Source organism: Stylophora pistillata, chromosome 10, assembly GCF_964205215.1.
Source record: "Stylophora pistillata chromosome 10, jaStyPist1.2, whole genome shotgun sequence".
Taxonomy (NCBI): domain Eukaryota; kingdom Metazoa; phylum Cnidaria; class Anthozoa; order Scleractinia; family Pocilloporidae; genus Stylophora; species Stylophora pistillata.
The window spans coordinates 3,650,747-3,673,652 of record NC_142528.1 but is presented as its reverse complement, the minus strand read 5'-3'; the positions used below and the strand labels follow the sequence as shown (position 1 = coordinate 3,673,652).

At 36.6% G+C, this 22,906-nt stretch overlaps 2 protein-coding genes across 3 annotated transcripts; one reads left to right on the top strand and one right to left on the bottom strand.

Moving 5' to 3' along the window:
* On the top strand, positions 1–15,027 carry LOC111324749 (RNA polymerase I-specific transcription initiation factor RRN3-like). Of its 2 annotated transcripts, XM_088736184.1 has the most exons (22): positions 1–224; positions 474–530; positions 1,349–1,438; positions 1,696–1,825; positions 5,214–5,277; positions 5,534–5,603; positions 5,899–5,997; positions 7,652–7,732; positions 8,392–8,509; positions 9,356–9,405; positions 9,598–9,678; positions 9,835–9,873; positions 10,404–10,495; positions 10,812–10,856; positions 11,301–11,376; positions 11,775–11,829; positions 12,009–12,073; positions 12,235–12,278; positions 12,467–12,622; positions 13,045–13,159; positions 13,780–13,827; positions 14,353–15,027. In XM_088736184.1, the coding sequence occupies exons 1-21, from the start codon at positions 126–128 to the stop codon at positions 13,816–13,818; spliced, it is 1,665 nt and encodes a 554-aa protein (XP_088592310.1). In that variant the 5' UTR covers positions 1–125; the 3' UTR covers positions 13,819–13,827; positions 14,353–15,027. The 2 variants fall into 2 exon arrangements, with proteins under 2 accessions (XP_088592310.1, XP_088592309.1); XM_088736183.1 differs by lacking the exon at positions 13,780–13,827.
* Positions 14,716–21,643, bottom strand: LOC111324789 (regulator of microtubule dynamics protein 1). Its single transcript, XM_022928427.2, has 8 exons — positions 21,484–21,643; positions 18,307–18,690; positions 17,702–17,791; positions 17,413–17,468; positions 17,188–17,275; positions 15,665–15,695; positions 15,401–15,537; positions 14,716–15,183 (listed from the first exon to the last, which is right to left on the bottom strand). The coding sequence occupies exons 1-8, from the start codon at positions 21,613–21,615 to the stop codon at positions 15,145–15,147; spliced, it is 957 nt and encodes a 318-aa protein (XP_022784162.2). The 5' UTR covers positions 21,616–21,643; the 3' UTR covers positions 14,716–15,144.
* Between the last annotated feature and the right edge of the window lie 1,263 nt (positions 21,644–22,906).

Sequence of the window (22,906 nt, the reverse complement as noted above, 5' to 3'; positions counted from 1 at the left end):
CGGCTTACTTTTGTATTGCGAGACGTTTTCCACACTTTGAAAAGGAAATGCTCGAAGCGATATCAGAATTATGTTTAAAAGAAAGAAGACATTCTATCTAGGTCACCGGCGTCTGACCTTTGGTGATGTCTGTCGACCGAAACTCGAGCGAAACTGATCGGGGTCCGAGCGGCGCTGAAGTTCTCGCGTCCTTAATCACGGCCGCTTTGGAGAATGCAAAACTGGTGAGTTAGTCTCAATCGTTCTTCATAATACTTTTTACTACAGTTAGAAACGATCTCAACCGGGTATTTGTAGAATCTCAACCGGGTACTTGTAGAAAGTTACATAAAGGTATATTACTTGGCCGGTGTTTATGCTCCCCGAGCCCACTCCATGAGATAGCTGAACTTAGCAAATGTTGTGTTCTCCCTTTTAACAAATACCGGTATTAAGCTTAATTGATTAAGCAACTTGATATTCTGTTAACCTAGGGAAAAACTAAAGATTATGATCTGTTGGTTCAGAAACTTGCTGACCCCGGAATCAAGGTAACTTTGATTAACAATTACACGTTTCCCCTTGTGCAAATTCGACCCCGATCCGTTCCAGTTCACCCTTGTTACTGCACGCTCGCCCCGACGCTCCCCCCCCCAAAACAACAACAACAACAACAACAACAATGACAACAAATTGGCTTTTTCTCAGAACTTCAGATGGCAATAAGAAAAAAAAAAGTTGGTGCTCAGTACAAGTACTTTGATAGAGTCTTAATTCAACACTAAATAATTTAATCCGTTTAATCAAGAAATACATGTCTTGCTAAGTCTTTTGTGTTTCTCTGGTTATGATATGATAGAATTTAAAAAACCTGGATCGATCAAGCAGTATAGCATGGCTCAGCAAATCATGGCAATGATCATATGGAAACTAGCAAAATTATTATGTTGAGGCTAATTTCAGCCATTGGTTGAGTCAAGCTTTGCCATTTTTAGTAAATTCGTTTGATTGTGTAAGAACATTTCCCAATTGGTGATCATGATCAATGAGCTTCTTATCAATCCAAGCAGTGAGCAGATAGTTCTTAGATGTGTGGAAATTAAGCTTTAGGCTGAGCTCAGACTGCAAGAAGAAAAACTAGGGAAAAGGGAGAAATGAAACAAGTGAACTTCACTGCTGAGGCACTCTTTGCCATACATCATGTAAAGAATCTGATAGTAAGGATAGCCAGATTGTGCAAACTGAGTTGAAATAAACATTGATTCAAATTTTTTTACAGTTCCAAATTGTACAGCAGTTAAAAAGATTTGGCTTACTCTTAAAAACAGATTGAAATTAAGCTTATTTATTTCCTTGATCTCCTTTGTAGGAAGTCCACTTTCAGAGATATCTTATGGCATTGACAACTTGTGTTTCTTGTCTGACAAAGCAGCATGATACACTAGTTGGGGCAGTTCTGGTAAAGATAACTTATTTTAATTTTCATATAAGTTTTTGTTGAAATCATTATTCTTTGAATATGTTATTAGTAATTCTCACTTTGCATTTCCATCTATACATTGTATTATATTCAGCCCCAAGTTTGAAACTTAAGACTGTTTAGAGCAATAATAATTTTCACTCAATATAATTATTTTGTTGTTTTTATAGACAACATTTAACTGGTATTTAATTATTATTTATGTTGATATCATCATTAAATGTTTATAATTTTAGAATACGAGGTGGGCAGTATGTGGCGAGAAAACAGTACAAGAATTTATTGAATTCCTGACAAGCCTTGTGTCTGCCCAGACATATTACTTAAGAGCATGCCTTCATATGATTGTCAAGCTCTTCATTCCATGTAAGATTTCCTCACTAAAGAACTCTATGTCTATAGTTTACTAAATGTAATGAATATTCATTCATTTAATTATAATGCTGTTTATTATTCAACTGTGCTTTGCAGAGTACAAAATAATAACGTGCAAGATGAAAACAAATATCATGCGATATTTGTAGTCCAGAAATATTTGTGAATTTCACCCACACTGAAATAACAATTTGGCGTGTTGGATAATAACTCTCTTATTAGACGTTTTGTAGTATTGCTGAGTATTTTTACTTGTTGTGTGTATTTTGACTTGCCCTACAGGCTCGTCAAAATACAACACAACTCATAAAAATATTCAGCAATACTACACAATAAAACATCTAATAAGATATGTGTATAGCCCACTTTGGAAAAGAGTGATAGCCTGGGAATGAAGTCACACTGCAAGCACTTATGGGATTAATTGGGGGGATGCGAGTAAAAACAAACATGGCGGAAATTAGCACGGAATGTGATTGTAGCGATGACAGCAAGATTTTAACAGAAGTAGATGGTAATAAGATCAAAGTTATTGAAAGCAGAAAATCAGAAAGCATAAATCTAAGAAAAGAAGATGTACCTGGAGCAATTTTACCTCGAAAAATACCAGAAGAATGTACCGTGAAACAGCTGCAGCGATGGCTTCATTGCCGTGGAGCTAAAACAACTAGAAATAAAATGAAGCTTGTTCAAAGTAAGAGAATTTGAAAATTTCTTATTAGTGCCCCTGTTCTTTTCGTTACGTTGTTGATCTGGTGGTAAAGGGAGTTCATGATCCTCCAGACAGATCAATTGTAGACACTGAAGGTGTTTCATTTCAACAGTGAACTTTAATCCTGAATTCTGGAGCTCAGTGCTTCCAAAACTTGAGGTATTTTACAATGAGCACATTCTTGTAGAAGTTGTTTATCCATGTGTTATTTTTGGCCTTTCAAGATTAGACTTGAGAGGCTGTTGATGACATACATAATTATAATTTGCTAATTTTGTATGTTATTGAACTTCAGGAACATTGTCCACTTGTAACAATATAGGCAATTGTAACAGACCTTTCCCCATCATTTGGGTATCGTATTTTGTTCTGTCCCAGTCTCAACATGAAGCAATTGCTATTAATCATGGGAACAAATTCAGAAATTATCTCTAAGAAAATCTGAAATGATATTCCAAACCCATGAAATCTTTACTGGAAAAAAATCTAGCAAGGTTATCAATCAGTTAAATTCAACTATCCACTTGGAAAAAATTGTTTTTCTTCTTTGAGTTCCTTAGTGTTAATTTCCTCCATGAGTCCCAGGCTAGCTTTAGCTTTCGCTAAATGGATTCCACCATCAGGGTTCTTAATCTTGGAGCTTAGGCCACCAGCCATGTAGTCCTTTACTCTACAACGGAAAAAAAATACCAAAGTAGGTACAGAAAGTATTCTTAGAACATCATGGATCAACAACGTAATGAAAAGAACAGGGGCACAAATAAGAAATTTTCAAATTACCCTTAAGTTCTCCTACCTTTGAATGAGCTTCATTTTATTTCCAGTTGTTTTAGCTCCATGGCAATGGAGCCATTGCTGCAGCTGTTTGACAGTACATTCTTCTCGTATTTTTCGAGGTAAAATTGCTCCAAGTACATCTATTTCTCCTGGATTTATGCTTTTTGATTTTCTGCTTTAGATAACTTTGATCTTATTACCATCTACTTCTGTTGAAATCTTGCTGTCATCGCTACAATCACATTCTGTGCTAATTTCCACCATGTTTGTTTTTACCCACATCCCCCCAATTAATCCCATATTAAGTGTTTGCGGAGTGACTTCGTTCCCAGGCTATCACTCTTTCCCAAAGTGCTATTAATGGTATGATGAATTGTATAATTATTCTGAACCCTGCATTAAATGTATTTAATGAGATGTAGAAAATAAATTTAATTTAAATGTACATGAATAAATTAAAGGTATTATTACTCTCAAAGGCGACTAATTCTAACAAGCACGATTTTAACACAGCGAAACGACACAACACGAAACAACACCATTAAAACTGCAAATAAAACAGCAAAATGAAAACCTATTACAATATAAACTACACTAAATACCCAAGGAAAGCTACAAAGAAAACGGTGACAAAAACTACATAATACAAACTTACATTTGTTGCAATGTTGTGAATCCTGCCTGGTGGCGAACAAGCTGCACGAAGTGAAAAGAAAGAATATGCAAACTACACTTGACAGAACTGTAGTGGAAAAAACTGCTCAAACTACGATGAACAATACGGTTTAAATGCATGCTACGTAACGTAATGACACAAAGAAAGCGCATGCAAATAAATTTTTGATGATTAATTCACCTCGTAAATATAGTAGTAATTAGCTGTGTTTCGGTAACATGATTTGCTTCAATTCGGCTTACATCCTTTGGAAAAATCATGTAACGCAATCGTTGTCGATCCCAAAATAGGGCGGAAAAGTAAGGTGATAAAGTTTCTCGTGCGGCCACAGGTCAAGTCCTTGCTTACTTTCTAGTAAGCGTTACGGTATCGTGGCTATTGTAGTGCCATTATCACATTCGTGACATGAAAGCTCGTAAAATCTTCTCGCTTTGTGAGAACGTGTCGTTTACATAATGAGGTTGAGAAATTTTATCACGGGGTCACGATCATTTGCACGTTAACCGAAGATGACTTGACAGTCATTACAAAAGATAATGGTCATTTGATCGCTTTCTTAATATTCGGCTTTCGGCGTAGATAAAAAGCGCGGCAAAACTGTTGGTGGCATTTTCTGTCAACGATTTCTGTAGAATTTTATGCAATCAGGCGCGTTTCCATCGCTGTCTTAACCACAGTGTATTCAAAACATTTCTATGGTACGTGAAAGACAATGAATGGAACTAATTTTTACTGTAAAATTACAACTGTGACAAAGCTTTACAAAAGCTTGTACATGTCGAGGGCTAAATAAAAATAGTAAAGCCTCAAAGAAGAATATATATTTTACTAAAGATAGCATCCAGTTTGATGTGAAACATTACTGCACTTTAGCAGAATGTCCCATCTATTGTTATCTGTTTTATCTGGTGTTGACTTAAATAAAACAGACAAATCTTAATTTAGCAATGACATGGCATATATTCTTTCATGTCATTGGTTATTTGAGGAACTTAGTTCCTGAAGAGTAAGGTTCATATTACAAACCCAAATCTGATTGGTTGATACAGTAACTTATTTCCCAAAGATCTCATTAAAAATGTATTTGAGATCTGATTGGTTCATTCAGGAACTAAGATTCCTAAAATGTCAAGTACATTTTAAAATGGTGAAGTACATTTTTAAATGGGGATGTGTTAAAAATAATAATTATTGTTTCAAAACATATCTTTCAGTTTCTGAGAAGATATTTTGTAACGCCCACGAAGCCTTGCATGCTATCCATGAAGTGGTTCCAGCGTAAGTTAAAGCTGATAAAATTTTTTAACCTTAATTTTGGTCTCAGTAATTTTCTCACTTTAGAACCTGTCAGTATTGGAAGCTAATAGATTGATCAAACTATCATTTTGGCAAAATGTTTCATTAAAATGTGACTAGGAATCAAGATATCAGAGGATAGTTCCTGTTGATAGTTCCTGAGCCTAGTCAATGTGATCAGACATCACTATGCTTGCATGTTTGAACCCTTATCTTATCATTTCGTTTCATTCAACAGACTTCCACAGTTTTTGATACCTGTACTGTCAGAAAATTTTCCATTTGTAGGAAAACCTATAATATTTCAGGTAATTTAAGTTCATTTGGTAATTTAGGTACTTCTGCCAATTGCTTGTAGTTCAGCCTTCATTTATATTTGGTAAGGAAGTTAAATTTATATCATATCTCTATTATCAAATTGTTGATAATAGAGATATGAATTGACATTATTCAATTGAATTTTTACTTTTAATTTAGATGTAAGGGCTTTACATAGGAAATGTAACTTCCAGCTTTGTGTTTTATATTGTTTGAAGTGTTTGCAAAATATAGTTGCAATCATTATAAACTTACTATAAGTGTTTGTCACTTTGTCATTTACAGGAAAGTTACATAAAGAACCTGCTACAGGCTACAAAATACCTCCATAGCCTCAGAGCAAACATTCTGGAACTGATCATTGACAATCTTACCAAGATTGATGTAAGTATAAGAATATGACAATTTCATATTGATATGATATAATAACAATTTTCAGAGTCACCATATATATTTCTGACATAAATGAACATAGTGTACATTGCCTGATTGGTCAATTCAGTTTCCAAGTGGATGTTTGATCATGTTATAGAGCCCAGATTTGATCTACCTATCATAAAAGCAAAAGAATGCATTTTTCCTTTGGCTTGTGATTTATAAGCTTTCCTCTTGCTCTCCCAATATCCTGTCTGACTTTAAAGAGACTTTAAAGAGACCGCAAAAATACATTCTATTGCTTTTATGACATAAGTAGATCAAATGTGTGGGAGGTGCCGTGGCCTCGTGATATTGTGTTGCTTTCTCAGGCAAGACACTTTCCTTTTACAGTACATCTCTTCACCCACTGGTAGGTGTTTAAATGGGTACTGGGAAATTTAATGCTGGAGGTAACCCTGCGATGGATTACCATCTTATGCAGGAGGGAGTAGAAATTCTCCTAGTCGCTTCATGCTACAGAAACCGGAGTTAAGCACCGGCCAGATGGGCCACTTGGCTCATATACAGACTTTTTACTAGATCAAATGTGGGCCTTATTGCATTATAAGGCATCAGCTTGGAGACTGAACTGACCAATCAGGCAATGCATACTTTGTTCATTTAAGTAATAGATATATATTATTAATAACTCTAAAAATGATGTAGAGCCAGGAAAAAATGTGTTCTATTACTTCATATAATTATATATATATCACTATAAATTATTGTTATCTTTGCAAGGTTCATATAAATTAGATGAAGCTCAAGAAAAGAGTGAAGTATCCAATACATCAAAATAATGTAATAAATAAATAAATAAATATGTAAATTGAAGCTCCCCCTTCAGGGCTTTTCAGCCACAATGTAAACTAAGTGCTTAAAAATCCCCACTGGCAGGAAGCAGACCAGTGGGCTATTTACAGAGCGCAGCTGAGGAGTTGAACTAGGGGTAACCGAGAACAAATCCAGTGAGTGGCAGGGTGGAGGACTTAAACCCTGGACACCCGGATTACAAGTCCAGCACCCTTACCACTCAGCCACGCTGCCTCCTATATCACCAACATTAACAACGCTGCCTCCTATATCACCAATGTTAACAACGCTGCCTCCTATATCACCAACATTAACAACGCTGCCTCCTACCTACATTAACAACGCTGCCTCCTATATCATCAACATTAATAACGCTGCCTCCTATATCACCAACATTAATAACGCTGCCTCCTATATCACCAACATTAACAACGGTGCCCCCTATATCACCAACATTAACAACGCTGCCTCCTATATCACCAACATTAACAATGCTGCCTCCTACATCACCAACATTAACAACGCTGCCTCTTATATCACCAACATTAACAATGCTGCCTCCTATATCACCAACATTAACAACCCTACCTCCTATATCACCAACATTAACAACGCTGCCTCCTATATCACCAACATTAACAATGCTGCCTCTTATATCACCAACATTAACAAGGCTGCCTCCTATATCACCAACATTAACAACGCTGCCTCCTATATCACCAACATTAACAACGCTGCCTCCTATATCATCAACATTAACAACGCTGCCTCCTATATCACCAACATTGCCCTTTGTTTTAAATTGCAGGTGGCAATTCCTAAGCATGAACTTGAAAATCATGAAAATGCTTCTGAAGAGGAAGATTCTACACAGTTTGAAGTGGAAATGGTAATATTTGTATTTTTTTAAGCAAAAAGTTATCTCAAGTTAACTTAAGACAGACAGACAGACAGACAGAGATCTATATTTATACAGGATAGCCCCTTCAGTGTAGTAAACACTGGTATCAACGGGGGTCCTGTTACCCACCCATCCCACCCCAGGGGAGGACATCCATCACACAGTAATCTCGTGCGTGGGAAATTAACGTCTCCTGCCCCTAACCCTGCAGGAGACGGGACCTCCATTTATTCGTCCCTATCCAAGAAGACTAGAATATCTAACCATTACTTGATGTTATAGAAAGGTAGCATATTCTTCTCAATTATTTTAAGACCCTGAGTGTTGGTCCGGCCGGGGCTCGAACCCTCGACCTCCCGCACAACAGTCCAGCGCTCTAACCGATTGAGCTATAAATATTGATTGAGACTATAAATACCAAGTTATGTAGTGCCGCAGTTTGCTGCATGACAGCCAGAGGTATAGGCTACCAAATTTGTGACTTTTTTTGGGAATTAATTCTTCAAAATCTTCAGCAACTTGCCTTGTTGACTAATAAAAACAGTTGCAGCATGGAGCACTGATTGAATTTTGTCATCCAAATTTCATAGGCCATTACATCTGACCACTGAAAACTGACTAGACTTTATTATTGCTTACAACACCAGGATGCCACCAACATTGCATTGGCAGAAGAAAACTTTATGGGAAATGAAATGGCAGACAGGCTGGACATTTTAATGAAAATCTTCTTCCAGTACATTTATGAAGTCACCCACATGGATGGTAACTGTATTTGAGTATTAAGCTGATAATAAAAGCAACCACAAGCAAACTTTTCTCAGTCTGTTTGACTGTGTAATTGAATTATTAATAAGAGGTATTTTTCAACACTGGATTTCAAGGCTCTTCAAACATAAGTGTACAGTGTCTGAAAAACAAAGTTAGATTAATTTCTTCTTTAGCACTTAGAGAAGTACAATAAAGACTTTTTAAATCATACATAGGTATTATTATTATTAGATAACAATAATTATTAAAAACTAGATCATTGGATAATGCAATTCAAGACTTTTTATTGGCTTAGCCATTATGGTATATCAGCCAATATACCATAATCTACAAATATAGCAAGCGTACGTTTCAGCTTAAGATTAAAAGGGAGCTAAAAATTTAATAATTTAATTTAACGTTTTTAATAAAACAATTATTAAAAACTGGATCATTGGATAATGCAATTCAAGACTTTTATTGGTTCAGCCATTATGGTAGATGAGCCAATATACCATAATCTAATTTCTGTACATTGTTAAATCCGGGTTCTTCTCACAAAATAAAGTCGAGAAGATTTGTCTAATATCTTGGGGGCGTTTTTTTGATAAAACAAGTATTCCACTCTTGCTAGTTGGATATGAGATGATTATAGCCAACTCGACACTACACACCTTGTTGGCTATCTATCATCTCATATCCAATGCGCGGTTGTGGAATAATTGTTAATTAGAAGTGGCAAGATATGTAGTAGGTATCACTTTATTGGAAGTTTTGCCAAGTTGTTCCTGCTGCTGCAGTTGTTTTTTATCATTCGTAAGAGGCTATTAGTGTTTCAATTGTCTTTTTTCTCTTAATTAGGAGAGTATCTAGCTGATGCTGGTATCGAATTGTTTAATGAGCTACTGGTGGTAAGTCGTAGCTAGTGTTATCAACTTTTTGTTTTGAGCTTACTTATTTTACAGCCAGTATAACCATATTTGAAATATTTCTTTTAATGAATAGAGAGCACTCATGACACACCACTGTGTAGACTTTAAACTCAGTTCTACGAATATTGAAAGAAACAATAAATATTGAAATTTGATTTTTTGACCTTACAGATTTTTGATAAAGTCATTCTTCCCACCCATGCATCCTGCCATATTCAATTTATCATGTTTCTACTCTGCAGCTTTGATCAGGTTGGTATGAGAGAATTTTACTGTTTTCTCAGTCTTAATGAAACAAAACCTTCATCACTTGGAATGTCATACAATAAAAGCATGTGCATGAAAATGTTTCCTCATCTGAATCTCATTCAAGATTGTCCTTACTTTCTTTCCTTTCCTCTTCTGCAGTATTTTTCCAATTCCCTTCTTGATATTTGCTGGAAAAAGGTAATTCTTCACTGAACCCAATGTTTAACTTTGACTTTCAATGAGCATTGTGTTGATTACACTCAGAATTAATGTAAGCTAGGTTTTTAAATTTAAGGTTATAAAATTCACTGAATGCTTGGCAAACACTGGACTTAAAACAATTATGATTGTGCAGTACAGCTATAATTGATTTGCAACACTTGTGCTATGTCTTCTAGAACTTTTAATTTAGTAGCATTTCTGCAGTAACTAATAAAAATACATGGGAACTACTTAAAAAAAGGGAAGCCTAGGTTGGCAAGAAAATTTCCATTCTAAAGTAACATTTTGTTTCAGTGAGTGTTGCAAAGGGGAGGGGGGTGGAGTCCAAATTTACCCGCCAAAATTTATTGATGGCTTCAAAGTGATGCAGAGATCAACATGTTTAAGTAATACTTCATTAATTCATCATTTGAGATCTTGCATCAAAGTTTGTGTAATCAATGAGTAATTAGGCATGTGCTATTTTGTTGGTTTTGTCTTTGTTATCATTGAAACCTATGTTCCAGATTGAGGAACCTAATACCCCAGCCGTCATCAGACAGGCCAATGCAGCTTACATTGCAAGTTTTACAGCCAGGGCTAAATATATTCCCATCAGGTAAGACTTAAACTTGTGGTTGCAGTGAAAGTGAGAAAAGGTTAACTGATCAGTAGAGAAATTCAGATAGCTACTTGAGCTCAAGTGAGATATTGAAAGTAAATGGAAACAGTGGTTGGTGATTAGACTGACGTAAAATGTCTGTACTACACACTTGAATTAGGAGAAATCTATAGTTATAAAGATTAATTTCTTTAAGCCAAGACACAAAAAGAATAGACAAGCATTTTAATTTACTAACAATTTTTTTTAAAATTAATATATTTAGGGAGATTCAGGTAGTAATTCAATGGCATGTTACTTTTTAATTTTACAGTACAGTGCAAACTTGTTTGGACCTTATGGTGCACTGGATTCACTGGTAAGTGTATTTAAAACACAGCATGTGATTGATAGTAGGGACCTTAAGCAACCATGATGGCAACAGCAACGAGGACATGGAAAAACAAGAGATCTAATTGGCAGAACAATAGCTGATCAGCACGTGCGTTTTGAAACTTTGTACATTTCGTAGCCGTCCTATGCAAAACAACAACGTGAAATTACCACAATTTGCATTGTCTGCGAACCGAAACCGCGACGGCAAATTAATTTAATTTCTGTTTGGAACTCAACGCTACTTCTATGCGTCATGCTGAAGTTGAGCTGTGGTGCCATATGAGTAGTAAGCTCATGCAGCCATTTTACAGCAGTGTTTTATTCTCCTCCCCATTCCTCCAGGACGCATGCGTAAATACCGAACAACACACGCACGTGACACACAAGATCAAAGTTCAATAACACAACATGCTTGATATCTTTACAGCTACATTGACACTCATGATGCAAGCTGTGTAACACCTGACGCTGGTAAATACGGTCCATTTTACTCAGTTTGTCAGGTATGCTGGTCATTAATTCCAGTTTTCTGACCTTAAGCGCTTCCCTTACACCATTTTAGTAACAATTATCAATTGAAAGCAATACAGACGATCAAGTGATGTCTGGTCAAGGATTACTTGCACACAATTTAGCTATGTATTTTTTTAATTTTGTGAACAGGAGGGATGTGTAGCTTAAAAAATATGAAGGGTGAAGTGAGAAAGGAAACAAACTGAAGAAGAGTCGCTAATGACCTCATTTATCTTTCCCCTTTTTTGCCATGGTGTTGAAGACGTACTACTGATCTGAGCTACATGAAAAACCCTTTTTTTTTGTCTGAACATAGTCAATAGAGTGATGGTTTGAATGGACTTTTGACATGATAATTTTTATTAAATCATTGAACATTTATTTCCAGGCACTTTTCTACATGTTTGTATTTCGCCACAAACAGCTGCTTGAACTTGAGGGAGGTATGATAAAGGTTTACAAACATATTTTAATGCTGCTTTGTTCATCTCTGTTCCAGTATTTTTACTTTTAAATGATCTTGATCTGCTTTGGGTTGAAATTTGTTAACTTAACAAATTTAATGATGGTCTTGGAACTGGTTTATTTTAGAACATCAAACAAATATTCTGTCTCTTTGCAGGATTAAAGTACATAAGAAGACTGAACCTGGACAGAATTGTTACTTGTCGCATGAATCCACTCAGGGTTGGCATGTTTTTTTATTTTTTTTTTGCTGCTGATCCATGTTGTTAAACAGTGTGCAGGGTTGTATGGCCAGGGTGCGGATTTAGAAACTTTTAGTTATTGGTTGTCATAAATGTTAAAAAGTACACGAACTAATCATTTCTGCTCTGATCTTTGTGCAGGTTTGCTTACCTAGCATTGTTAAATTGTTTGCATATATCACAAGGTATAATTATATTTTGTCACTCAGTACATTGTCTAGCAGACCTCCAAATGATTTCTATTGTAAGAAAGTAACAGAGTTTCTGGTTCATTCAAGCAAATGTTAAGCTCACCTTTGACTCAAGGGTGAGTAGCTCATTAAATAAAACTGCCTTTTGTGGCACATACTAAATGGCTGGTTTAATTCAATAGACATCACGAGCTGGTCTTTTGCTACACAATTATTGAACAAAACAACAGAATGATGTTACCAGTGGCAAAACCAGCATCCAGCCATGCAGTGAGGAGCTTGTCTTTCCAGAACCAGTTGGATTCTTTTTTTCCTTTTGATCCTTACCTTTTGAAAAGGTGAGTACGACATCATGCATTTTACTTGTGCTGTAAAAGGTTATAAACACAACAAACTTGGGTAAAAGTGAATAATAGCTCCCATGTTTGGCTGTCAGCAACCTGTTGGTCAACATGTTACTGACACATTATTGATAGCCAGCTGATAGTATTATAATAAGTAGACCAAAAATTGACCCAAAACACTTATGGTTGAAAACAATAAATAGACAAACATCTGTTGTGTGTACTCTGTATGTACCTATTTCCATACCTTCTTCGCTAAGATCCTGGAGACCATACATGGTTTCTTAATTAAAAGCAACAGTTCACATCAGAAGAGATATTATTATTATCTTAATGAAGGTTAGTCTCATAATACTAAGTAAGGGTTAGTTATTGGATGGTTATTAACTTTGATGGGGAATTTTTAATGAAAACAGATCATCCCAGTTTATTGAGCCACTCTATCATGTATGGGAGGAATTGGAACACAATGCAGATGGAGATGGCGATGATGATGAAAAAGATGATCAAAGGAAACATTCAGAAACATATGTAAGATGTCATTAGATCAGCTTTAACTCGTTGTTATAGCTCCACTTTCTGGTGTTTTCGTGCAAAACAGAGAAACTCGTTTTGTTAAAGCTAATCAAAATAAAGCTTTTGTACTTGGAACTTTGTTACTTCAATCTATGCCATCACAACTGTGGTTCAACATAGTTGGAGCCCATGGGCAGCCGTGATTCAGCATTACCTTGGGTGAAAATCCATTTAAAAAAAATAATCCAAATTCAATATCATAACTTCAGCACAAACCAACATGTGTGACATTAATTTTGAAATTTGTTCAAAGAAAATCAATATTGTTTGTGTTTGAATTTTCATTGATAAAACAGAGCTAGTCAGACACATGCTGAGTGTGGCAGATTTTGAACATGATCCTGAAACTAATATCTGTTGCAAAAGAAATACAAATCCTGAACCTAACCCTTGTAAAAACCTTTGCTCAAAACAGAGAAAACATAAGGTACAAACATTGATCAAGGGTATGCACATTAAATTTTCACAGCTACTGTATGGTTTGTTTGCAAGCATTTTCTGGTAAAAGTGAAGAACAGTTCCCAAAAGATACTGTCGACTGTCTGTAATATGTAATCTTTCTTTCCTTGTGACAGGTTGCAATCATCACCCTTTTGGCATATTGTGACAATTGAAATATCAAAGTATACCTTTTTTTGGCATTTTATTAGACTTCATTTTAATTTAATTAATGCAATTTTTGGGGTTTTGTAGATGAAACTTCTAAATAAATATAAAAAAAAACAAATTATTACTGGGGTTTCACAGGCAGGACATCAAAATTTTATTTAGGGGATTGGGTACGAGGAAATATTTCAATATGGCTAACTAATGAAATCGAACCAATATAGGCATGTTTCGCTGGCTAACCCAAGCAAGGTAGGCAATAGCCATACTATCTCTTTGCAATTTTTCCTGTTGCGACATAGTCGTTGAAGCGATAAATAAGTGTACACGATAATTTCAGCACACAAGTTACTGACACATTGCCGACACGGTTACCAATAGATGGCTGGCAGTTGGCCATGTGTCGGCTGACGATTGGCCGACACTTTAGTCTCCAACATAACGAAAACTATCGGCTGACTGTTGGTCGACAGTATCTTTTGGGAACTGTTCTTCATTTTTACCCATTTTCTAATGCTCCAGCATTATTTTCATTTTTCCAGGATGAAGAAGATTACTTGGTTAGCTGCAGAAGCCCAGATGCCATTATACAGGGTTTTACTCCTGACACACTCATGTGTGTGTCCCCTGGGTTCACAGCATCTCCCAGAAGATGACATGTGTAGGACATTGCAACAACAAATGCTGCTTATATCTCACCCATGAGATCATGTGATGTCATATGCATTGTACCAGGTTTTACTCCTGACACACTCATATATGTGTCACCTAAGTTCACAGCATCTCCCGCAACATAACATTTGCAGAACATTGTTACTGCCAACAAATACTTCTTAAATCTCACCCTTGTCATGTTCCTGGCAAGGAATAGCAGCTGCGATCACCATGTAACAGATCGAGATCAGTTTGTTGCGATAAACATTTATTTGTTTAGATACAAATTTATGAGGCCACAGAACTGTCAGTGTTATCTTCCAATGACTGAAACTCTTCGGGTTTCCTTGCCATATTCTGAGCACTGATTATGGTTGAAGACTATACATGACACTCCACCAGCTGTTAAATATGTACCATGAAAGATGTCACTCTAATCAACTAACAAGGTGTACTGATTTCCACATAGAGGCAACTTTCCACAGACCGTGCTTCATGGTGAATTTGTAATCCTGGTCTAGAACCTTATAAGTTAATTTACAATAAAGAAATGCAACTAGAAATAGTTTTCTTGTCATTATACTAAGTGATGTGTTTAATGTGAATTAAAATGGGCCAACCCTTACAACTTTGTCAACGATGAACCTAATTGTGAATCCATTTTCTAAAATCAACGCAGTTTATAAACTTTTAAGTAGCTCCTTAGCTTCATCTTTTGCCTGTGGAAAAAGAAAAAAGTTTTTTGATGTTACAATCCTGATAATGGCAATCTGGAAATTTTTAAGCCATTGAGTCAAGAATTATGGAGAAGATTTTGCATTTAAAATGGATTTCTTTATCTTAAGTCTAGCTGCCATAGGAGATAAACAAAGGTAACACACTGAAAACTTCCTGATGAGAAAAGTCAAGGTTTTTTTATGACAGGCATGTACATACCGCTTCGTCATCGACTGTTTTACATGGATTCTCATTGACAGCTTTACTAAGCCACACTTTAGCTTCGTCCTTCTTATTTTGTCTTAGTAATGTTTTTCCCAGCATTACATGGTTCTTGCTGAAGAAGTTTGGTTCCACTGAAACCAAGAAGACACCATAAAGAATTAATGGAAGTCAACATCATTAACACCCCATGCATACGTTCACAGAAAAATGTCTAGCTGAAAAATATACAAACATACTTTCAAAATTAAAAAATCTTACACTTTTCAGCTTCTTGAAAATGTGACAAAGCCTGTGAGGAGTATATAAAAAGGGATGGGTTACATGTTTGAGTAAATCATTCAGTGCATTCCATAGCTGTCTGGTACAATGTAACATAGTGACTGTATTCACTGTGTAAACAAACCTTCAGCAGCAATTTCAATGTTGAATTATAATTAACAATTATTCCACGAGTGCGCATTGGATATGAGATGATAAGGCACATAGCACCGAGTTGGCTATAATCATCTCATATCCAACAAGCACGAGAGGAAAAATTGCTCTATGAAAAATGTTAAATTAAATTTTATTAAATTTTTTAACTCCCTTTTAATTTTAAGCTGATGTGTATGCTTACCATATTTGTAGATTATGGTACATTGGCTGATAGACCATAATGGCTAAGCCAATAAAAAGTCTTGAATTGCATTATCCAATAATCCAGTTTTTAATAATGACCAATAATTGCAAACTATACTTAAATTGAAACCTTGATTATTCAATTTTGAATTGAGTAAAGAAATTTAAAATGAGGCCTGCCCTGACAATAGGCATTAAGAGACTAACTGTTGAGTTACTGTAAGTTGTAACTGAGTCAAAGCAGTTAACCCTTTAAACCCATTTAGAGTGACCAGCATCTATCTTCTCCTGTGTGTCTGTCTGTGTGTCTTTATTGTTCAAAAGATAAAATTACATATCTTATGTTACATCTAATACAGGAAGTACACTTTCACAAAGCTACATTATACTTAAAAACAATTCTATTAAAAAATGTATTCTTAAAACGGTTTGTGCGAATAGCGGGCATGACAGGGGATTTATTTCTCAAATTATACCTCGTGATCTTGGTCTCAGGGAAGTAGGCTCTAAGAGGATGGCTCAGGATAGTTGAAACCTTGCGACAAATTTTGTGATCTTGCGTTTTAAGTAAGTCACCTATCACTAATTTCTTAGATATGTATTTACGTTTAAAACAACGATCTAAAAACTGCTGGGCTATAGTTAGCTCTGACTCAGAGGCCCCATGCACAGATAGAGCATAAGTGATATTAGGTAGGACAATGGAATTAAATAAAACATCTACTTCTGCTTGGCTACATCCTTCCTTGCGGAGGCATCTGATAACGTATAACCCTTTATTAGCTTTACCTAACTTTTCTTTTAGGTGAGTACTGAATTTGCAGTTCGGCTGAAACGTGAGACCAAGAATGGTTATTGTACTAGTCTGAGGTATGCCAAAAATACTTTTGTAGGCCTCGGCAGTGTGACCTTTTTTATACATAATAAGCTCTTTACATTTAGTAGTAACTTTCCTTACAGTAACTTTGCAGAATAATTTGTTTACATCATGATAATAAAGGAAACAATTACCAACTTAAGTAGCTACGAATTACCCTTAGGCTAGTTAGTACCAAAGTAAATGCACAGAGGAGAATATGGATAATAATTATGGTTATAGATGTTTGGATGCAAATGATTGCATTATTCCATATCATTCAGCATGAACATCTTAATTCATTTACCTCCTCATACGAAGACGATGGTGGTGTGGCAAAGAGAATAGCAGCTGCTTTTTTGGTGATCCAATTCATGTCAGCAAAAGTAAAACACCTGAAAAAGGATTGAAAGTTCAATTGTACTGCAATCAATTAGAGATTTAATTCTCTGCTATATTTTCATTTACTTTAATGAGACAAAAACCAGTTCAATGTGTATCCATTGATATTTGCTGTTCAGGGTTAACTTACCAGAGGCCCAGTAGATATCTAGAAGTAGGATCTGTTGGGTTCAATTCAATTGCTTTCTGCATTACAAAACAAATTAAAGTACAATGTCTAGTCATATATTCATAATAATGAAATTCAAATCTACTGCCTGACTCTAAAATGCTGGTAACAATAGAATGAGAGGTTTTGAAATAAACTTTACATTTGGATGCATATTTTGACTTAAACTAGGCTACCGAGTGTAATCTCTTGTAACTCCTATAACTTGACTGACCTTTACTAGTTTCCCAATAATTATCATGAATCTTACCTCAAAATGATCCTTCATGATTTCAGAGTTTTTCAGTTTAGCTGTTTTTCCTTCATAGTCACCAACAATTGAAAGGGCAATGGCATACCACTACAGGAAATACAACAACAATGTACTCTTTATATCTCAAATGCCCTCCTCCCCTCCCCCTCAAACAAAAACCATCTAGACAAGTGAGCAGCAATGTTGGCTTTTTGTGTTTTTCTATTTTTTTTTTTTTTTTTGAGCAGCATCTAGATCTCCTACCATCATGGTTTTTCAAATCACAGAGATTTAAATTTGTGTTTTATATATCAGCATCCCCAAATTGTTTTTTCTGACTAAAATAGCAGTTTCAATGTAACTAATGGAAATAAATTATACTTCAACTAACTTCAATTAGAAGTGAAAAGCACTTGATTGTGCAACATAAAAGATGCCAAATAATACCCATCATACTAATTCAGATTTACCTCTGACAGTGACTGTGTTTTCTTAAAATAGACTTCGAAAACTCCCCAAAACAGACATCAAGTAATGTTTATGACCCTCCTCAAAAACCTACTGAGCTTGTTATATTACATAAGGGATCCCAAAGTAGACATGAAATCTGCAATATTACTTACCTTGTGGCTTGCATAATTCTTGTCATCAAGGTCCAAAGCCAGTTTGGCATGCTCTAGAGCTTCATACGTTAATTTTTTCTTGGTATCGTGATCAACACAATTTTCAGCCAACACTCTACACGCTCTTGCTAATCTCCACTCAATCTCAGCATTTTGCAAATCTTTGTGCTTTAATAGTAAGTCATACATGTCTTGTGTTTTATTGTCATCAAATAACTCATCTGCTGTCTTGATATCAAGTTCTAACTCACTCATTTTATTTGATTGTGGTGTCCCTGTGTCCTGAGGTTTTGATGCTCCCCACCAGGTAATGGCAAGTAAAGGAGAAAAAAGTTGGCCACTGAATTTAGATTTCTTTATTAGCTGGTTGCTAACTATGTAACCCTACAACAGATAGAGACAAGCATGTAAATAAATGCACTTACAAGCAGCTATCCTACAGGTGACCCTAAGAGCTTTGTGGGATCCTTTGTAAGTGTAAGCATATTCTGTTTTTTATACTTTGTGTGTTTCAAAGCTTGAATAAGAAAATATGGATTACTAATGCACTTTCATATTGAAAATAAAACAAATATAGTGGATAGCCAGCATGCTTTATTTCATACAGACAGCTGCCTTCTTGAAAGTAAAACCATATAGGGTTTTCACTGAGAAATATAGTAGTAGGACAGCAGCATTTAATTTAATAATAATAAGTTCTTATATAGTGCATTAAAATTGAACTCTATGCGCCTACAGCAACAGCTGAAAGGTCATTACATTAAATTTCAGCCATTCACTTCTTCAATCTCTGATAACAGCCCTTCTATCCACTCTATAAATAATAATTGACAGCCTCATGGAAATTATCCTGCAGGATAGCTGGATTAAAAAAATATACGGAATCACACTTACAGCCATCAGCCAATTACTAGGGAAAGTTTGGAATATTGCATCATGATTAAACATTTCTTTAAGCCTCTATTTAGCCACATAATGATATCAGCAAACTCTACAATCCTTTAAAGTGCACCTACACCCAAAAAATTTTTTTCGCTTAACGAAGTAAGCTTATTTTTTTGAGTATGTCTGCACAAAAATTTTTCTATTTGCTCAAATCTTCAATTTTCTATGCCCAGTCAAAATACGGAAAATCGGCCGCCATCTTGCCCCACGACCGAGTTTAAAGAGGAATGGCTCTAGTGGGTAATGTGACGTCAAATCGAGAACACGAAAGTCTGCTTTTCACACATTTTCACTTGTTTGGGAAGGTTGTAGTCGATAATTGTCCGAAAATATGCCGACTAAGTGTGTTGTAGAAGGATGTAGCAATGTGCGAAATTTGCAAGAGGGTATCGCGCTTCATACAATCTTCATACAACACATCTAGTCGGCATATTTCGGACAATATCGACGACAATCTTCCCAAACAAGTGAAAATGTGTGAGATGCAGACTTTCGTGTTCTCGATTTGACGTCACATTACCCGCTAGAGCCATTCCTCTTTAAACTCGGTCGTGGGGCAAGATGGCGGCCGATTTTCCGTATTTTGACTGGGCATAGAAAATTAAAGATTTGAGCAAATTAAAAAATTTTTGCACAGAAATACTCCAAAAAATAAGCTTATTTCGTTAAGCGAAAAAAAAATTTTGGGTTTAGGTGCACTTTAATAAAGAATACTATATTCAATTTTTTTGAGGAAAAACATTGCAACTACATTTTTGTTTATAAGAAACTTGCAGAAACTATTTATAAAGGGGAAGAGGGAGATCATATGATCATGTGATTATATGAATCCCCAGGGTACCCCTTGTCATCCCCCTCAACCTCCCCCTTCCCCATTAAAAACTGTATACAAAATGGTAAAATTACTTTCAGTGATGTCTCCAGACCATTTGTGTTAAAATGCAGACTGCAGACTGCACACCATGCAAACCATGCAGATTTTTTCATTTGATTTTTTTCCTAACTCTGATTTGCATATGATTAAGGTGTGTTTACCTTTCTCTAAAGGAAATCCAAGCCACCCATCATCAATCAACACAGAGTTGTTTGTTGTTAAAAATGCGATTTGTGCAATTCAAATTATGTTGGATCTGCAACACGCCATCTATTTCAACGCATTGCTGATCATCGATATTCTGCCATTGGTCGTCATCCGAAAGATGCTCATGGGAACGTTAACTTACTCAATGAGAGCCAGTTTTGGGTGCTTAAAAAATGCAGCACAAAATGGGATTGCCTGGTCAACAATAAGACCTAATTTAAACACCCAGAACGACTCCATTAAGGCTAAGCTCTTTGTTTGACTCTCAATGACTCTTAATTTATTCATTTTCTCATCTATATATACATCTTAGTTTTGTTATTTCATTCCCACTTGATAATGATGTTCTGGAAACATCGAAACATTGTGTGATGTTTCCCAATATTTTATTGCAGATTTTTTTAGTAAAATGTTTTAACAATATCTTTACTTATACCAATACTATTCTATTAAAAATATTCCTTGTCTCTACGAGTTGCAGAGGAAACAGTCAGATCCACATTCCTTGCTAAATAAGTTATCGAGATCCATTTGAAATGCTTTGAAATGTGGAGGGGGGGGGGGGGAGGGAAGGCTTATCTTTCAGCATGCACATACCCCTACTCAAATATGACCAAATGCCCTTTGCGTTGTTTGTTAACACAAGCAAACCTCTTTGTAATCTTTACAGTTTCGCGTGTGTCCGTAATCGATTTGAGACTTACTTTCATTTTCCAGCACAGTCTAAAATCTTTGAGTTTAGCATTCGATTGAGCTCCCAGAGACAGAATCAAATCATGTCTAATTTCCTTAAGACATTCTGTCTAATCCAATGGAGAATTGTTGTAGTTGATAAGCCTGGAGCTAGCACTGTTCAAAAAAAGTTTTATAACATATCATTCCGCCAAGCTTGATGCGGATAGAAGGATTTGTGAATAGATAAGAGATTGTATATTTTGCCAATTTAAATGCTACGTTGGCCATATTTTCGGCACCAAAACGTGGGGGTTGTGCCCTCCCAAATTTTTGTCTTTTGGGGGGATACAGACTCCCCTGCACCGCCGCCTTAGATTATCTTGAATACATCTAAGCTAATGAAAAAATCTCCCTTGACTGTTTGAATTAATCTCATGTCGACTTTTTCCGTTTTAAAATACAATTACAGAAAATACCTTCCTTTGAATGTAGTTTCCGATATTTTCTGGCCTTCTTAGTCGCTGAAGGACATTTAAAACCAAACCTTTCTCAGCAAAAAGCGCTCTAAATCTCCATGGAATACGACGTTCACGTAAAAATGCCGCCATTTTAAAAACCCAGGAACCTGGGGTAGAGTGAAAGTTTCAAAGCTCAGTGCAGTGGCAAGTAATTCATGGCAGTCTCCATATAGACTCCCTCTTACCCAGTCTCCGTATAGACTCCCTGTTACCCATTCTCCCTGTGTACCCTGTGTACCCTGTGTACCCTGTGTACCCTGTGTACCCTGTGTACCCTGTGTACCCTGTGTACCCTGTGTACCCTGTGTACCCTGTGTACCCTGTGTACCCTGTGTACCCTGTGTACCCTGTGTACCCTGTGTACCCTGTGTACCCTGTGTACCCTGTACGTGTACCCTGTGTACCCTGTGTACCCTGTGTACCCTGTGTACCCTGTGTACCCTGTGTACCCTGTGTACCCTGTGTACCCTGTGTACCCTGTGTACCCTGTGTACCCTGTGTACCCTGTGTACCCTGTGTACCCTGTGTACCCTGTGTACCCTGTGTACCCTGTGTACCCTGTGTACCCTGTGTACCCTGTGTACCCTGTGTACCCTGTGTACCCTGTGTACCCTGTGTACCCTGTGTACCCTGTGTACCCTGTGTACCCTGTGTACCCTGTGTACCCTGTGTACCCTGTGTACCCTGTGTACCCTGTGTACCCTGTGTACCCTGTGTACCCTGTGTACCCTGTGTACCCTGTGTACCCTGTGTACCCTGTGTACCCTGTGTACCCTGTGTACCCTGTGTACCCTGTGTACCCTGTGTACCCTGTGTACCCTGTGTACCCTGTGTACCCTGTGTACCCTGTGTACCCTGTGTACCCTGTGTACCCTGTGTACCCTGTGTACCCATGTGTACCCTGTGTACCCTGTGTACCCTGTGTACCCATGTGTACCCTGTGTACCCTGTGTACCCATGTGTACCCTGTGTACCCTGTGTACCCTGTGTACCCATGTGTACCCTGTGTACCCATGTGTACCCTGTGTACCCTGTGTACCCATGTGTACCCTGTGTATCCTGTGTTCCTATGTGTAGCCTGTGTATCCTGTGTACCCAGTGTACCCTGTGTACCCTGTCTACCCATTATACACTTTGTACCCATGTATATCATGTATATCCTTGTATACTTCGTATACCCTGTCTACCTTGTGTACCCTGTATACCCTGTATTTAACAATTTTTACACCAGCGCGCGTTGCATATGAGATGATAGATAGCCAACGAGGCGCGTAGCGCTGAGTTGGCTATAATCATCTCATATCCAACAAGCGCGAGTGGAATAATTGTTTTATTAAAAACGCCCCCAAGAAATTATTATTTTGTGAGAGGAAACTGGATT

Coding starts and splice junctions, on each gene's coding strand:
- LOC111324749 (XM_088736183.1), top strand. CDS start 126: ATGTCTGTCGACCGAAACTCGAGCGAAACTGATCGGGGTCCGAGCGGC. Junction 9,406..9,597: donor TGTTTAATGAGCTACTGGTG/GTAAGTCGTAGC, acceptor TTGACCTTACAG/ATTTTTGATAAAGTCATTCT. Junction 12,074..12,234: donor GTCGCATGAATCCACTCAGG/GTTGGCATGTTT, acceptor ATCTTTGTGCAG/GTTTGCTTACCTAGCATTGT.
- LOC111324789 (XM_022928427.2), bottom strand. CDS start 21,615: ATGGCGGCATTTTTACGTGAACGTCGTATTCCATGGAGATTTAGAGCG. Junction 17,469..17,701: donor TCATGAAGGATCATTTTGAG/GTAAGATTCATG, acceptor TTTGTAATGCAG/AAAGCAATTGAATTGAACCC. Junction 15,184..15,400: donor AAACAGTCGATGACGAAGCG/GTATGTACATGC, acceptor CTTTTTCCACAG/GCAAAAGATGAAGCTAAGGA.